The 16,883-nt window shown below is 41.1% G+C and overlaps 1 protein-coding gene and 1 pseudogene across 2 annotated transcripts in view; both read right to left on the reverse strand.

Annotated features, from left to right (window-relative positions):
• Positions 1-8,519: 8,519 nt before the first annotated feature.
• LOC127223003 (aflatoxin B1 aldehyde reductase member 3-like) lies at positions 8,520-9,415 on the reverse strand (annotated as a pseudogene).
• A 4,369-nt stretch (positions 9,416-13,784) lies between these two features.
• Dbt (dihydrolipoamide branched chain transacylase E2) overlaps positions 13,785-16,883 on the reverse strand; it is a 31,714-nt gene continuing 28,615 nt past the window's right edge. For both annotated transcript variants that reach the window (XM_051185618.1, XM_051185617.1), the window contains 3 exons: positions 15,486-15,677; positions 15,296-15,367; positions 13,785-14,301 (listed from right to left, as the gene is read on the reverse strand). In XM_051185618.1, coding sequence (XP_051041575.1) covers positions 14,134-14,301; positions 15,296-15,367; positions 15,486-15,677 — 432 coding nt within the window. In that variant the 3' untranslated portion in view covers positions 13,785-14,133. The remainder of the gene's footprint in view (positions 14,302-15,295; positions 15,368-15,485; positions 15,678-16,883) is intronic.

The following is a 16,883-nucleotide window of genomic DNA, read 5'->3' on the forward strand; positions in this document are numbered from 1 at the left end:
TGATGCTTGTTGAACACCTACCTGTATCTCCCCCAAACTATATTTATTATTTATCCACTCATCCATTCCTTCCTACCTCCTTTTTCCCCTTACTGTTTATTCAGAGACAAGGTCCACGTGTTGCCCAGTTTGGTCTCGGAACTCCCGGCTGGCTTCAGTGAGCTTCCCAAGTAGGTAGAACTACAGGGGCATACAAGCATGCCCAGCTATTCCACATGTGTTTATATGCCATACCTTATTTTAAACTCACGTAAACTATGATTTGATAATTTTTGTTGCCTTTAATATATTCACACGAGGAAAGTAAACCTTAAAAGAGCATGTGGTAGGAGCCAGAACTGCTGCCCAGTCTTCTTCATTTGCTGCCATGTCATTCAAATTAATGAAAACCTGCAACTAGACAGACCTGCATCCAATCATGGGAAAGTGAATAACAATGGATGTATACCGGTCTAGAGCCCTCAGCAGAGAAAGGTGAAAGCAGAGAAAGCCCCCAAGTCTGAAAACCTTCAAAGGGCTTTCTCACAAGATTTGTTAAACCTGTTTGGTTTTTTTTTTTTTTTGTTTTTTTTTGTTTTTTTTTGTTTTTTTTGTTTTTTAAGATGGCTAGAGAGACAGCTCAATGATTAAGAGTATTTGCTTGTCTTCCCAAGGATAGAAGTTTGGTTCCCAGGACCCACATCATGAGGCTCCTCACGGCCTGTAATTCCAGTTTATGGGGATCTGATGTCATCTTCTGGTCTCCAAAGGTGCTCACATGCGCGTGTGCACACACACACACGTGTGGTATATCATTTCACAGAAATGCACAATACACGTTTCAAAAATAATATAATAAACAAATAACTTGTTAAAAAAATCAAGAGAAAAAGTAGAAGAACTATCAGGAAGTAGGAAGTGACTCATAGAGAAGACAGAAAGTTCAGAAGCAAGAGAAGGCCATAGGAAGTATGGCTGTGACCACAGCGTGTTGCATGTATGCATCAAGTTGCAGTGAAACCCATTGTTTAAACCTAACATATACTTATTAATAAGAAGAAAGAAAAGAGCAATCAAATAGAAACACGATGGAAAAAATAAGGAAATCCAAACAGAAAAAAATCATAAATTTTACTTAGCCTTAAGATTCTGTAGATTAAACCATAATAAACTATTTATACATGTCCTACGAGATTGGCTGATAGTAACAGACTGACTCTACCAAGTATTGGCAAAAGTTTGAGTAAGGAATTTTCCTGTGGTGCTGTGCATGGAGGTACTGTATGTTGGTTGTTAACTACCTTGAAAAGCATAGACGATATGCAACATGTATACATTCCCACTCAGTAACAGGTAGAATAGGCCTTCACTATGAAATATGAGCAAGTGTCCCCCAACTATGACTTTTCAAAGTAGCATGATAATAATAATGATGCTAGCAATAAACAACAAATGCCTCCTGGAAATTACTTTTCTATGGATCTCTTCATTTGGCAGGTCTAGGATGTTTGGCTAACACTGTCTGAATTATAGATTATAAATTAAAATTACTCAAGGTTCATGGAGAAGACAAAAAAAGAAACAGAAAAGAAGAAAAATTAGGGTTTCTATGTCATTAGAAATATGTAAAAAATTGCTTGACAGGGCACTGTTCCTAATGAATGCAGGGAGCCCATACACAGGAACTGAGTATGAACTCTTTCTACTGTCAAAAAACCTTGGTGTTAAGCATAATGGCACGTGTTGGTGGGCCGAGGCAGGGGATGGTAAGTTGAGGCCAGCTTAGGATGATACATAACAATATCCTGCCAAAATAAGGAGAAGGGAGGAAGGAAGGGAAATGGATAAAAGAAGGAAAGAGAGGAAGGCAGGAAAGAATGGATGGGCAAAAGAAAGGGAGAGATGGTTGGAGGGAAGGAGCCTTAGAGAACATGTACTGGTGGCCTAATTGCCTGGTCATGTCACCTATAATTTATTGTCTCAGGTGTTAATAAAATTGACACGAGTACTAAATACTTTCAATAACATAAAATAAAAATATTTAAACAATTGCAAGCTATTTCCATGTATTTATTGTTTTATTATATATAGACTCACATTTGTTAACTTGCTTCATTGTTTGACATTAAATATTAGTCATCTTTAATATTAGTTTTCCTAAAATGACAGGTCTGCATCAGAAAAATATCAAGCTTGTAACAAAGCATTTCTTCTTCTAACTACTTTGTGCAGGAAAAGCACTCAGCATAGCAGCGAGTTAAGCACGCAGATACCATGGTGAGAATCTGCTTCCCAAAGTTAAAGAAATAGCCAAAGAAATACAGTCTTAAATTCGTGCTTGCAGGGAAGCCTATCTCTTATATCCCAGAGAGTGACAATTATGCGAATGATGACAACCCCCCAAAGGGCTCATAAGTTAAACTCAAGTTCAGTTCTACATTGATGGGCTTAGACGCACTGTGAAATCCTCACTGGTTATTCACTTATGCATAAGGAATGGAGGGAAACTGTTTCCGAAAAGCACTTACCTTTGAGGGATGCTGCAGCCAACACACCCAAAGTTCCTGATTTTCAGCTAGAAACACGAGGTGATTTTTTTTCCCCCAGTGTGGATCCAAATAACTAAAATCCTCTGTCGGGCTTTAACCAAGTGAAGAGTAATGTCAGCCTAGTTCTAATTTTAGCTCATGGACAAGGCTGAGAATAGCAAGGGCCACGTGGGGCTTCTGTGTACAGGTTCAACTGATAATGTGTGTGAGTGTGTTGTGTGGACAGCCAGAAACACTAGGAAACTTTCAGGGAGAACTGTTTCTTTTTTTTTTTAATTCATTTAATTTTTAAAAATTTTATGTTTTGGTGTTTTGTGTGTATGTATGGCTGTGACGTCTCTCCAACCCCAAGGAGGCAGAACTATTGCTAAGCACTAAAAAAAATTCTTTCTAAAAGTCTTCCCACTTTTCATGACTTACTGATTGTATTGCTTAATAGAATGTAATGGATCTATTTGAAGCCAAGCAACTTTAAAATACACTGACGTGCAATGGAACAAAGCCCCGATGCTGAACGATGCTTCAGATAAATGAACAAGGAAGGTGTGTTGAGGAACCCCAATGTATACTGCACCCACGCTTCAGTTTGGGACATGCTGGATATCAAATCCACATTCATCTCCCTGCCTCTCAGGTACACTCCCAGGCCTACAGCTTCAAATTTAACCAACTTTCAGTTTTTATCTCTCAGCTTTCATAGATGGGGCCTAATTATGTGTTCTTAAGAATTAGCATTTAGTTTTTAAATTTTGAATGCATCTGTACATGAACCAATTTTAAAAGATAACAAATCTCACTTTTACATTATATCTACACACACACACAACTTTTTAGAGCTAGGCTAGAGCAGAGGCCCTTGCATATGGGAGGCAAGCACTCTACCACTGAGGTACATCCACAGCTCTATAGAACTATATATTACCGTGTTTTGTTAGTACACACACACACACACACACACACACACACACACACACTAATAATAGATTTCATTAAAACAATTTTCTCCTAGAGACCAGCCTAGTCTACATGAGACCCTGGAGACAGAGACAGAGAGAGATTGAGAGATTTATGCACATATTGTTTTCCAAAAACTATGCTAACACACACTTCCCATCATACTGGTTATACATGGTGTTTCATGCATGCTAGGCAAGCAATCCATCAATTGAGCTACAGCCCCAGCCCTTTCCCATATGTTGAATGACATATTGTGTTTATAGCAAATTCAAAAGGAATATTCATTCTGCTTTATGCGGGCTACTTTCAGTTCCACGGAAATAAAAGCTCCCAGAATTAAAAACCTTTCAAAGCTGGGCAGTGGTGGCACATGCCTCTTATCCCAGCACTCAGGAGGCAGAGGCAGGCAGATCTCTATGATATAGAGACAAGGCTGGTCTAATGAGTAAGTTTTAGGAAAGCCTCCAAAGCTACAGAGAATCCTTATATTAAAAAACAAAATGATAGTAATAATAACCTTTCACAAGAATATTACTGTGAATTATGTAACACTACCCAACTTTAGAGTAAAAATTTATGATCAGTTTCAAAAAAACAACTACAATTCTTTTCACATTTTTAAAAATACTATGGAGAACTTTCCTATTTAATACAAGTAGCAGTTATGGGAATTTTATTTTTATACTCAGCCTCATAGTCTTAAAATTTATCTTTTTTTATTTTATTTTACATGTCGATCCCAGTTACCCCTCCCTCCTTCGCTCTTACCCTCTCTGCCCCCTCACATGCACCTTGACCACCCTCCCCTCCCATCCCCCCACCCCAGTTCCACATGTAGGGCAATACCATCCAGGTGGGGTCATGTAGATTTGTCAAGTCATTTGAAGTAGGGACTATGACTTCTTTCCTGTCTCTAGGTTAAGGGAGTATTCCTCCATGGGGGATGTGTCCACAAGGTCCTTTTGTGCACCAGGGATACATCCTGGTTCCACTGTCTGACGTCCCTTAGACTGCCCAGGCCTTCTAGCTGAGACTCATGTTCAGGGTGTCTGAGTCAGTCCCATACTGGATTCCCAGTTATAATGTGTTCTAGAAATAACGTTCTACTAAAGATGGAACACATTTTATTCACTTATTTAGTTTTCTATTCTTCTTCATTTTATTTCTTATATATGGGTGTGTTGCCTGCATGTATATTTGCAGAACCCACATAGGTCAGAAGAGGGCGTCCGATTTCCTGGAATTGAAATTGCAGATGGCTATGAGCCACCTGTGGGAGACTGGGAACCAAACCAATGTTCTTAACTGCAGAGTCATCACCCCAGCCCCCCCCCCCCCCCCAGTTTTCATTTTTTTCAGGTGAGGGTCTTCCTGTGTTGCCCTGGTCAGTCTGAAGCTCTTGGGCCCAAATGATTCTTCTTCCTTAGCCTTCTACACAGCCAGGACTGTGGGTGCATGCCACCAGGCCTGGCTTTTACAGTCATTTATAATACACACAAACCTGTATGAGAAATGATGCAGTAAAAGTTTTTAAAAATGACACTTTTGGGAGCTGGAAAGGTGGCTGGGTGGTTTTGAGAGCTTGTCCACCCTATAGGTACCATTCACCTAATTACGTTCTTGCAATTCCTTTTTATAATCTTGGTCTGCCTGGACTTTACTTATCATAAGTTTAGACCTATTGTGAAAGCATCCAGAAGCAAACTTCAAGTTATATAGTTTGCTGCCTGGTATAACAGTACTTACCTAAGGGTATGGATATCAGAGGTCACTCATGCTGTGGGTTGGAAGGAGACTGCCTCAACCTACCCAGCTTTCGCTCACATATAACCTCTTATTTTCCTTCTCCCACCCCCAAGAACTTTCTTTTCAGTTGCTGTTAGAACCTGAATTCTTGTTGTCCATGTGCTTTCATATCCTTTCTCCCGTCTCTTGTTACCGCCAAGGACAGCTGTTGCCATGCTTTGAATTATAACATTCCTTAAGGCACTCTGTAAAAGCCTGATATAGATAGCCTCTTCCTAACAGAACCATGTGTTTTCATATCATGCTTTAGTTGGTTTCCTGTTTTAGTTTTTAACTAATTTTTAAAATTTATATAATTATATACACATATATATTTAATTTTATGTGCATTGGTGTTTTGCCTGCATGTTTGTCTGTGTGGGGTGTCAGATTTTGGAGTTATATACAGTTGTGAGCTTCCATGTAGGTGCTGGGATTTGAACCTGGGTCCTCTGGAAGAGCAGTCAGTGTGTTTAATCGCTGAGCCATCTCTCCAGCTCCCCCTCCAGCTTTTATGGTTTTCCTTTGGACTGTCTCCACTTTTTTTCTGTAGGATTTAGGGAAAAAGAATAAAGGTGGAAAGATCTTGATGGAGGATTTCTGAGGCCTTAGGACACAGTAGGTCAGATGGTTTGTAAGGTAGGGTTTATGAGACAGACTAGAGTTAATGAGAGATGTAATATTAATTTAAAAAAATGTGTAGGAAAGGAACAAAACCATTGCTTTTTGTTTTGGTTTGCTATAACAGAATACTTGAGACTGGGTAACTTTTTCTTTTTAAATGTATATCTGCATGTATGCCTGCACACTACAAGAGGACTGGGAATTGAACTCATGATCTCTGGAAGAGCAGTCAGTACTCTTAACCTCTGAGACATTTCTCCAGCCTAAGACTAGGTAACATTTTTTTTTTTTTTTAAATTGAGCTATACATTTTTTTTCCCACTCCCTTTCTCTCCTCCCCTCTCTCCTTCCATCCTCTCCCCTGGCCCCCATGGTCCCAATTTACTCAGGAGATCTTGTCTTTTTCCCTGTCTTAAGCAGACCCACGTATGTCTCTCTTAGGGACTGCTTTGTTACCTAGTTTCTCTGGGGTTGTGGCCTGTAGGCTGGTTGTCCTTTGTTTTATGTCTAATATCCATTTATGAGTGAGTTCATATTATATTTGTCTTTCTGGGTCTGCGTTACCTCATTCAGGATGGCCTTTTCTAGTTCTCTCCAATTGCCTGCAAATTTTAAGATGTCATTTTTAAAAAAATCACTGTGTAATATCCATTGTGTAAATGTACCACATTTTCCGTATCCATTCTTCTGTTGAGGTGGCATCTAGGTTGTTTCCAGGTTCTGGTTATTACAAATAATATTGCTATAAACATAGTTAAGCAAATGTCCTTGTGGTATGAATGTGCATCCTTTGGATATATGCCCAAAAGTGGTATTGCTGGATATTGAGGTAGACTGATTTCCAATTTTCTGAGCAATAGCTACACTAATTTCCAAAGAGTCTGTACATGTTTGCACTCCCATCAGCAATGGAGGAGTGTTCCCCTTTTACTCCACATCCTCTTCAGCTTAAAAGCTGTCAGTGTTTTTGACCTTGGCCATTCTGACAGGTGTAAGATGGTATCTCAGAGTTGTTTTGATTTGCATTTCTTTGATGTCTAAGGATGTTGAGCAATTCCTTAAGTGCCATTTGAGATTCCTCTGTTGAGAATTCTCAGTTTAGCTCTGTATCCCATTTATTTATTTATTTATTTATTTACTGGATTATTTGATCTTTTGATATCTAGTTTTTTGAGTTCTTTGTATGTTTTGGAGATCTGCCCTCTGTCACATGTGGGGTTCATAAATATTTCCTCCCATTCTGTGGGCTGCCATTTTGTCTTGTCCATCATGCTTTACAGAACTTTCTCAGATTTAGGAGGTCCCATTTGTTCATTGTTACTCTCAGTGAGACTGAGTAACTTTTAAAGAACAAAGATTTATTCTCCAGTTCAGGAAATCGGGGCCTTATCTGGTGCGGCCCTTTTTCTGCATCGAAGCATGGTGGAAGGCATCATAAATGAGTGGGAGCGAGAGACACCTGGCAGCCTCAAGTCCTTCTACCATCTGTGTCAATCTGTTCACAAGGGTGGCATCCTCATGACCTAAGCATCTCCCCTACCAGGGCCTCCCTCACAACACTTTACATGCGGGGATTAAGTTACCAACATGTCAGAACATGATCAACAGAATAACACATAGTGAACATGAGAGAGGTTTCAGGTTAAAAAAAAAAAAAAAAGAGGCAGAGGGCCTTTTACCTCAAGTTCATTTTGTCCCCTAGATTGTTCTTAGATGACATTTCATGCCCCCTGCAACAAACATTCACATCACATTAATTTATAAGACATGCTTATTCCTGTTGGATGTCAGATCACAGCTATAGAGCCCAATCTGGTCAGTGTACCCTGAATCTGGATATGGCCTCTGCCTTGCTTTTGTCTTTTTCCACAGGCAATTGTGGTTAAATTGATGTATCAGGAGGAAGTTCTGGGACATATTTAGTAAGCCCTTATTGGTGTTTATTTACGTGTTTTCTGGTCAACTCAAACAACCTTCCTGGGATCATTATTTTCTTTGTTATATTCATATGTACAAGTACAGTAAAACTAAAATAAAGCTGTCTGTAGCAGTAGACTGTAGTCCACACCATCCTTTAAGGTCCTCAAATCCCGGGTCTGGCAGACACAGATCTGCATAGATTGCCAAAAGTCAGCAGCAACACATGTTTTGGGGGAGACACACTGGAACATGACCACAGCAAGAACTGACTAGATGTGCAGGTGAGATGTCTCAGCAGGTAAAGGCTTGTGGAAGGAGAGAAACTTGCTTGGGTTGTCCTTTGTGCTCCACACACTCACTGTGGCATATATGCCCCCCCCACACACAAATAAAACATTTCATTTATTTATTTTTCAAGACAATAAGGCCATGACAGGCAACAATATCATTCAACAGGAGGTACTGGGACAGAGCTCAGCCAGCTCTCACACTGAAGGCACCTGGGTGTAGAACAAGGCAACAGAAGGAGACTAACCAATACACACACACACACACACACACACACACACACACACACACACACACCATCGGGGATATTGATGAGAAGGGAAGGGACCAGCTGAATCAGCTCAAGGCCCAGACTGGCCAGGGTAGAGCACAGAGTGGCAGGCAATGACCTCTACACCTCCCCAAGTCAGATCCAGCTTAGCAGAAGTAGTTGGGACAATAATGGGCAACCAGGTTCCAGGCTTGGTCAAAGGCCTTCACGACAGCCAGCACGAGGGACCCTTCCTCAACCAAGGCCAAGTTTAGCTCCAGCTGCTCCAGACTGGACATGCCCAGGATGACTACATCACCATGGTCGCCCTTGAGCTGTGAGTGATGCTATCTATATCCATAGCAGGAGTGTTGCTGCCATAAGTGGCCTTCAGCGCCAGTTCATGGACATCTGAGAAAACTGATTCCCAAAGAAATGGCTTTCAGGCTGCTTTCTGCCCTTGTCCTAGAACTTCTATCTGCCAGCCAGCAGGCCCCCAGCTAAATGGTTGAATGCATAGAATCTCAATCCAAAATGTCTGAGGCACAGGAAAAGCTCCTTCTCCACCTGCCTGGTGGTGGCGTTGTACATTCCCTGGTACACAGTTGGCATGATGCAGTCATTTTTCTTACAGAGGGTACAGATCTCAGCCACATCCCAAGAGGAATAGTTGGACAGGCCAAGTTCCACAAACTTGCCCTCCTGATGCACCTGGTGGCAGGTCTGCAGCATCGTCTGGATAGGGGTGTTGTGGTCTGTCACGTGGAAAAAAGAAGAGGTCCACCCAGGGACACGGCAGCTCTTCAACAACCTCTGAAGCTGGAACCGCACACCATCAGGCTTCAATGTCTTTCCAAACAGTGGATAAGCCTTGGTGGTAATTTTCACTTTGCAGCTACTGCTGCCCAGCCCGAGCCCCAGGCAGCCCAGGATAGTCTCCAACAGGCCTTTCAGCATACAGGAAGCCTTTGTCTGTATGTCTGTGTCGGTATGGCCGCGGCTGCAGGAAGGCGCACACCCAAGCAGCGCTAGGGGTCAGGTCCATGCAGTGCCTCACCTCCATTGCATTGCACTCAGCCCAGTGACCAGGGTGGGGGGGTGGGGAGGGGGAAGAGCAGGTGACATGGCTTTGGTAGAGGTGGCAGAAGGTGAAGAATAACACAGGAAGGTGGATACAGTCTGCAGCTCAATAAAACTTTTTTTTTTTTTTAATAGAAAAAGAACTGACTAGAAATACAGCTTTTGCTGGACAGTGGTGGTGCAAACCCTCAATCCCAGTATTTGGGAGGTGGAGGCAGGTGGATCTCCAAGTTTAAGACCAGCCAGGTCTACAAAGCCAGTTCCAGGACGGCCAGGGCTACACAGAAAAAAAAAAAAAAAAAAAAAAAAAACCTGTTTTGAAAAACAAACAGACAAAAGGTACTCATTCTAAAAGAACAATTAAAAAAACAAACAAAAATACAGCTCTTCTAAGTCATGTTCATGAAAATGTTAACTTTTTTTTTTTTTTTTTTTTTTTTTTTTTGAGACAGGATCTCTTTACAGGGCCCTGGCTCTCCTGAAATATGCTATGTAGACCAGGCTGGCTTCAAATTCACAGAGATTCTCCTGTGTCTTCCTCCCAAGTACCTGGATCAAAGGGTGTGCCACCAGACCTGTCCATGGAGCATCATCTAACAGTATTGTCACCCACTAGGTAGGAAGTTCATTATCAGCGTAGACCTTTCATCTGCCAGGTTCATTGTAGTAAGCTTTTTCATCAGACTTTCTTGGACTACCAGCCCCCAAATAATGACACTGAGACTTGCTTGTTATTAATTATGAAAGCTTGGACTTTATTCCAACTAGCTCTTAACCTAATTAACCTGTTTCTATTAATCTTCTTTCTACCACATGGCTTTTTACCGCTTTCATTCTGTACATCTGGCTCTCTTCCCATCTCACTGGTGTCTTCCCACCTCTCTTCTTCTCAGAGTTCTATCTTTCCCCAGAAATCCTGCCTACTTTTTCCTGCCTAGCTATTGTCCATTCAGCTCTTTATTAAACCAATCACAATGATGCATCTTTAGCATCTCACAATAGTCCATTTTTTCCATATTTTATTTGGAAGTACTTTATGTTCAATATATACATATGTGAATGGGTACATAGTACTTTCACAAGGCATCAGTTGTGAGTTGGTTGAAATCAATCTCTGATAACTGGGGATCTGTTCTGCCTACACTCAGAGTTCACTCTATGGAACAGGCTCTGGTTTCCTCCAATTTGTGCTTCTATGCTTGTCCATGGGATAACACAGAAAGTGCCCCTACTAGCTGATGTGGCACAGCCGTATTTGCCATGGAAATCAGCTGAGCATTTCCAGGCCTTTGCCAGACATTTCTTCACTGAATGCTGGAGAGTTTGGAGATAGCTCAGTGTAGCTTTGGCCAAGGGAGACAACACATACTGAGGAGACCTAAGTACCTCAACTGCAAGTGCTGGTCCAGGTCCCACTGTAAAGAGCCCAGACAGTACACGTGCATAGAATGAACTAAGAATGGGAGAATGCTAGCAAGACTTAGAAGACATCGAGGAAAGGTCTGTGTTCCTGGCAGTGTAGGGGCTGTGCTGAACACCGTCTCCTTCTGACAGAGATCACTTAGAAGGCAACAAGAAAGCTCACAAGGTCACAGGACCTTGAAATGTACACTGCAACATTCCAAAACAGCCAGTGGGTTTCCCAGACAATGTCCCCTTGCCTTTTCGACACAACCACAGCTTACACAGGTTTCAGTGTAAGTTGCTTTGGGGTCTCTATGATGGACATTCACACCTAATCTAGTTTGAGTCTTTCAAACATTGTTCTTCAGCAAATGTCAGAGGAATGCTCTGCATAATGACCTCTCTGTCCAGTGAATAGAGCCTTTTCTTTCTCACTGGCTTCTCCCAGCAGGGACTGGTTTCCCCTCTCATCAAATGTATATGTACCACGTGACTCCTATTACTTCCATGCTTTTGAAGAGCCTGAACTTTCTGGCTTCCACACTTTAATTCTGTTCACCCAGACCCAGCCTCAGGGTGTCCATCTCAAGCCTAGCCTGCTGCTACGGCTCAACCATGCTGCTGGAGCCATGCTCTGGGCTACCTGATTTCCTCTTAGACTATGTGCTCTCCCCATGGCCCTGGCCATAAAAGGAAATGAAGTTTCACTGTTCTCAATGGATGATCATTAAGAAACTATAGTAACAGTGGGGAATTGGGATGGGACTGCCCTAAGTTTATTCTGGTAACATAGGAAACAACTTGAGCCAGTCATATTGGGTCTTTAGGTGAGTATGCTGCCTGCATAGTGCTTTCCCTGCAGCATGCCTGTCTCCTGGGTTTTTCCCTCTTCAAACAAGGAGTACATTTTTACTGATCATGTTATCCTTCACTCTAAATTCTGCAACTGCCTGGTCGGGGAGTGAATTTAATGATGGATTGTCCATCTTCCAACCCTACCCACACGGGCAACTTTTTTTTTACAAAGCTCACAGCACCCTATTTGTTGGTTGTTTTTCCATCATGGTGGTGCAATTGTACACATTTTTTTCTAGCTATTTAATATCTGCCACCTTCACGTGTAATCATGGCTGAGGGCAAGGTGGCATGAATTATGTGGCCAATACTTAACTCCATACTGAAACTACAGCAATCATTTAATTAGGGGTAGTGGGGCTGGGTCTCACTATGTAGTCCAGTTGACCTGGAACACACAATCCTCCTGCCTCGGCCCACCAAATGCCTGGTCACAGTTGTCCCCAAGCTTAGCTCAATGGTAAATATATGAATGTATAATAAATATATGCAATGATATACACACAACATAAAAAAATAAATAAAAGGAAAAACAGCCACCCGAACAACAAGCTTGCAGTAGGAGCAAACTGACTCCTACAACCTGTTCTCTGATCTCCACACATGAGCTATGGTACATGCACACCCCCCCCCCCACACACACACATTAAGTAAATAAGTAGCAAGGAGTAATATATACAATGAAGCACTGTGAAGTTATACAACGTATGATAATGTAGAACTGTTTATTGACATATAAAGGTGTCTATAATATGATGATAAAGTTTTAGAAATCAAATTATAAAATAGTAGGTACATTATGATTTCATTTTTATAAAAGAATAGCTATGTGTACAGAGGCATACATTAAAAGGTCAATGGTGCTAAGATTATAGATAACAGTTTGTTACTCTCCGTTTTAACTGTAGTGTTTCCTTTTCTTCAGTGGAGTCTGACTATGTAGTCTAGCATGGCCTTGAGCTCAGGATCCTCCTGTCTTAGCCTCCCAACTGTGCGGATTACAGGCCTATGACACAAAGCCTAGGTTTGCATTGGTTTCCCTCTGTTAATTTTCATTATGTAAAAATAATGGATTCATGATATGACTTTACAAATAAACAGCATTTACTTGATATATCAAGTATTTCAATTTTGGGAAAATAAAAATCAAGGGGGCATTAAAATGACTTTTTTTCCCCTCTCCTGTCACAAATCTTCAATTAAACAAGTAATTTTGTCCTGACACATCCAATTAGATAATGTTAGAAAAACTAAACAAAAAAACTAGACTTCAAAATGTTGAATTTGATTCTCTTCTTTGTTTCTTTCTTTCTTTGTTTGTTTCTTCCTTTCTTCCTTTCTTTTTTAAACAGGGTCTCTTTATGTATCTGGCTGTTCAGAAATTCACTATGTGGACCAGGCAGATCTCAAACTCACAGAGATCCATTTATCTCTACTTATCAAGTGCTGGGAATTAAGGCATGCCCATCCTTGAATTAGATTAATCCTGGTGCTGATTAAAGTGGACTTTTATCAAGATGATCATTAGCAGCATTTCTGTATAAGCTAATTTTATGTCCACACTTTACCATTTGACCCTTTCATATTCTTGATCCTACTGAGGGCCAGGAGAACAGATTCCAAGTCCCTTTCTTATGTTTAGTTGAAGATCAATAAAATTAAAAGGCAACAAATCTCTAAGCATTAAAAAAAAAAAAAAAGCCAATGGCTACTGTATCTATGGTATTTCATGTCACAAGTGAGTTTGAAAAGTCAAGTATTTCCCAGCAAAATGATAAAATATTACCACAGCTCCAGAAGTCTATCCATTTAAAACATTTACCTGTAACAGCTTTACTGGTTATGAAACTATAGTTAAGACCAGATTATAATTCCCCCTTTAAATAGTGCTAATTTCAGCGTTAAGACATTTATAGACAATACTTAACACATAAGGCAAAAGTACAAAGATAATCTACAAAGATAATCAGAATTGCACTTATTTTGTGGAACCGTTACCACGATTGTAGGGAAATGGAAAACACTGGTATATAAATTCCTTTCCCCAATGAAACAGAATTTAAAAGTTTCACTTAAAAAAGTCAGTTAAAAAATTAAAAACAGAAAGAAACATGGCAAATACCATGTGTATATTGCTACTTGCCTTTTAGTAACATTAATTTTGTTTTGTTGCCTGTTTCAACTGATTGACACAAAGATCTCAGCACCATATTGAGAAGTCACCCTGTCACCTACACAGTGTGATACCCCAGGGCAATCATCTCACCATCGTTTATTTTCAGCCAAGAGCCTACCATGCCAGTGGTAAATACTGTGCTTTAGAGACTTAAGCGGGGAACGCAGATCATTTCTAACGCAAGTGTAACAGGAATACGTGGCGGCACAGCCCGGCCTCACGCACTCTTTGGAAATGCAAAAGATTCAAGGATGTCTTACTTCACATTATTTCAGATCGAGCAGCATAAATGCTGGGTTTTCAAGGTAGGATTTCCACAGGTTAGAGAAGCGTGACATCGTGGCTCCGTCAATGACCCTGTGATCAGCTGACCAGCTCACATTCATTATCTGTGCTTTATAAACTTCTCCTTTCTTGTCAAATCGGGGAAGGGCCTAGAAGCAATGGAAAATACAAAAAAAATAAACAAGGGTAAATTTGCCCTCACTCAGAGTGCAATGAAGATCTAGCAACAGGGGTATAAGGTCCAGAAACTCCTCCTCCCTGCCCGCGAGTGGGCATCCACCAGGACTTCTGAAAAGGCGGCCTCCTATTTCCCCCACCTTTGGGAGATCATGTCTGAAGCTTTCACTTCTTCAAGACCTGGCAAGATGGCTCAACAAATGAAGGTGCTTGCCATCAAGCCCCGCCACCTGAATTTGAACCTGAGAACCCATATAGTAGGAGAGAACTGTTTTCTGAAGCTGTCCTCTGATCTGTACACAAGTGCTATGGTGTGTGTATCCCTTGTGTACGTATGAAACACTCGTGCATGTATGCACACATACAGAGAGAGAGGGAGAAGGGAGAGAGGAAGAGAGGGAGAGAGAGAGAAAGAGAGAGAGAGAAAACCCAATAATCCTATTCTAAAAGTTCTAAAACATGGCCACAGATCCTTTTATGGAGTCACCTAGATTCTTGTTCAAAATACAGTTTCCTTCAAGAAATCAGCATTTTGTCAGGTGTGGTGGCACACACCTGTAATCCCATTAGGTGAATTCTAGGCAAGAGGATCTAGAATTTCAGCCAGCTGGGACTGTACAAGTGACCACTGATCTAATTCAAAAGGGGAAGACATAGGTGTACCGGGGCTGGAGCGATGGCTCCGTGGTTGAGAGCACTGGCTGCTCTTCCAGAGGTCCTGAGTTCAGTTTCCAGCACCCATATGGCAGCTCACAACTGTCTGTAACTCCAGTTCTAGGGGACCTGGCACCCATGGCAAAAACATCAATGCACATTAAAAAAGGAAAGGAAGGAAGGAAATAGGCATACCGAGCCAAGCTTCACAAACTCAAACTAGAAAGTGGAGGGAAACCTTCAGTGCTGAGCCTTCTTCACGTTCAGCTTTCCAACTTGCTGAAGCATCTTGCAGTTACTCGCTATACATACCGTTATTGCTCCCAGGGCCCCGATGGCTACTTCGGGTGGCAATATCACTGGCTTGGCATAGGTTCCACCAATCTGAGAAGAATGGGAAAATTTAGCTTTCAGGGAACTCCTAATAGATGATAGGTTGTATTTTATTTGAGCATATGATCAGAGATGCAGGTTACACGTGAATTTGAACACTGTGACTTACTGTTCCAATGTTGGAAAGAGTAAATGTCCCTCCAGTAAGATCGGTGGTACTGAGCTGACCGGAAGAACCCAGTTTCTGGAGTCGGTTCAGTTCCATGGCGATCTCAAACACAGAGCGGACCTGAACATTCTTCACATTGGGGACAATTAACCCCAGCTCAGTATCCATTGCTATCCCAATGTTGTGAGAAGCCTAAGAAATAAAAATTACCCAGTAGAATTTTTAACACATAAATTTATGACAAAGAAAAGATAAACTCCATTCTCTTCTAGAACAAAGATACTAAACTATTTCACCAAACTAGGCAGGCATATGGTACACTGTAATCCCAATATTCAGGAGGCTGAGGAGGACAGATGACTTGAAGCTAGCTTCTTCCACAAGGCAAGACCATATCTCAAAAAGCCAAAAGACAAAACCGGCACCATACTGAGCACAGTAGAAATCATTTGGAAGAAACACCATTATGGGTAAGGGCACGGATGTGCGGCCAACCTGAGTTCAAACTCCTGAACCCACATGGTGAAAGCAGAGGTGAACTTTCTCTCCTCCCATCATGAAGCTAGTTATGTATAATAGTTACAAAAACAAAAACAAAAACAAACAAACAAAAAAAAAAAACATGCTAAGGAAATAAATTCAAAAGAATGAAGGAACTCACCAGGGGGCAGCATTAGATAGTTTTATAACAATTAAAATATTTGCCAGTAGGTCACTGGTTGAATAAATAACAATATCACATCTATTGACATGTGATGATATCCACAATATATTAAATGAAAATGAGAATAGCAAATTAAAGGAAAATTTGTGTCACTTAAGTGAATTTCATGGAAGAATATAGTGTGAACAGGGGGTATCTGAGGCCATAGGATTGAGGGCCATTATTTCCTCTAAGTTTTTAAAATAAGCTATATTAGGAGCTAGGTGTAAGTGGAGCATGCCTTTAATCCCAGCACTCAGGGGGCAGAGGCAGGCGGATCTCTGTGAGTTCGAGGCCAGCCTGGTCTACAGAGCAAGTTCCAGGACAGCCTCCAAGGCTACACAGAGAAACTCTGTCTCAAAAAAAAAAAAAACCCAAATAAAACAAAAAAAGCTATATTAGGAAAGATTGAGATAAAAACAATTCACCATATTAGGCACAACACAATAGCTTTGATGAGACTGCCTGCATTACCTAAGCGTACCTTTGGTTTTTGTGTTTTGGTGATGTTGGGTAAGCACTCTGCCACAGAGCCTCTTCCCTGCAGCCCTTAAGCTTATTGCTAGCTAAGTATTTGCTAATGAGGAAGGAATCTAGGAATCAACATTGCAAGACTTCTGTCTTAAAAAACTTGCACTCCAAACAGAACTCCACTCAAACTGGATTCAAATGTATTACTTGAAAAATTATTATTA

Source organism: Phodopus roborovskii, unplaced genomic scaffold (assembly GCF_943737965.1).
Source record: "Phodopus roborovskii unplaced genomic scaffold, PHOROB, whole genome shotgun sequence".
NCBI classification, from domain to species: domain Eukaryota; kingdom Metazoa; phylum Chordata; class Mammalia; order Rodentia; family Cricetidae; genus Phodopus; species Phodopus roborovskii.